Below are 1,475 nucleotides of genomic sequence, written 5' to 3'. Positions count from 1 at the left end.
GGGGGGGGTTATTCCTCCAAAGTAAAGTTACAACCAATGGGTTCAACAACACTCAGTGCCAYGGAGCGCCCTCTGGTGGTCAGAACCGGTAACGGCTCCGGTTCGGCAGTGTTTCATGAAGAGGTTAAAATCCAGTCGCAGCATTTTAATGACATCCACACCGGAACATCAGCAGCTAATCCCGGTTCCCCTCACGGCTCACGGAGCGGCGCCGAGCCGCTGTGAGGTGAACCGGAGCCGGCCGGTGCAGCACAGAGGCTGCCCGCAGAACGTCCCGGAGCTCCGGGGAGACAAACTCACACACCGCCTGAGAGGATTACCACCGGCCAAACGGACCATTTCCCCGGTRCAACTCCAGCACTACGCCATGAATAAATAATCGAGCGATCCGCGCTGCACCGCGGTGAGAAAAGGCAGCTTGCTCTCCATCATTCACCGGTCTGCTCCACGCAGGTGTGGAGCAGACCGATAAACTTCACCACCACGTCCTGCGGGACATTTTCACCCACCTTCAGAACCGGCAGCAGGAGGAGCGGGTTAAAGTCAAACACAGGAGTTAGAACTTGAGCATTAACCCGTCGCCGGGTCCAGATTCCGCACTTCGACTCACCTTGAGCGGCCGATCCTCGGGTGCTGAAAACACTTGCTATCAAAGTGGCCACATACCAAATCATAGTACTGTCACCGAGCAGAAAAAAGCCTCATCATATCTCAAAGTGCCCCTTTCGCTGGATCCCTCATCGCTCGGGACAAACTGGAGACTGGCCGGTATCCCTGCTTCCCCTCAACCGAGTCTTGGACTGGTTCCCCTCGGCGGTTTCCCCTCTGTCTTCCCCTCTCCTCCGCGCTCCTCTCGCATCCTCACACGGATCACCTGCGCCAATAAAACAGGAGCAGACGGCGCCGTGAAACCAAGCACAAGCCTTCAGATGTCTAAGCTCCACCTCCCGCACTGTTTCATTGGCCGGAGGGAGTGGACGATGGTCGCTGATTGGCTCACTGCGCTGTCACTTTAACAGTTAAGAGTGGTGCGTTCCYTGACCTGAAAATGCTCGGAAATTCTAAATTACTGCTTTTAGCCTTTTTCAGCTCTGACAAAATTAAACTTTTAGTTCTGTCTAATGGTTATCAGTAGTTATCTGCCATGACGTCATCATTCACAGAGCAGAGTATGGAGAATTGTGCAAAAGTTTTCATCCAGGTTAGAGAAGCCAAATGCAGGTTAAATGAATTTTTAAACCAGTTTTCTGGCTTATTATAAACCAACTTTTCCCTCAAAAACACATCAGTGTGAAAGAACTCTACGTTAGTTACCATTTTAGTTTTTAGTTAAATGAGTTACAACCACACTTAATTTCCCTCTGGGATCAATAAAGTATATTTGAATTGAATTGAATTGACAGTATAGATCTTGTTTGTGTGTTGGTATTGCTGATCATGGAGTGTGTGTGTGTGTGTGTGTGTGTGTGTGTGTG

General features: G+C 50.3%; 1 protein-coding gene across 1 annotated transcript in view; it reads right to left on the bottom strand.

Annotated features, from left to right (window-relative positions):
- Positions 1 to 1,271, bottom strand: part of LOC106524006 (protein turtle homolog B) — a gene marked incomplete at its 3' end in the record, with an annotated part of 144,073 nt that extends 142,802 nt beyond the window's left edge. Inside the window, 1 exon segment of the mRNA XM_014017625.1 lies at positions 611 to 1,271. Coding sequence (XP_013873079.1) covers positions 611 to 674 — 64 coding nt within the window.
- Positions 1,272 to 1,475: the final 204 nt, after the last annotated feature.

Source organism: Austrofundulus limnaeus, unplaced genomic scaffold (genome assembly GCF_001266775.1).
Source record: "Austrofundulus limnaeus strain Quisiro unplaced genomic scaffold, Austrofundulus_limnaeus-1.0 Scaffold173, whole genome shotgun sequence".
NCBI classification, from domain to species: Eukaryota; Metazoa; Chordata; class Actinopteri; order Cyprinodontiformes; family Rivulidae; genus Austrofundulus; species Austrofundulus limnaeus.
Note: the sequence above shows the minus strand (reverse complement) of the source record. Positions and strands in the feature narration are given on the sequence as shown.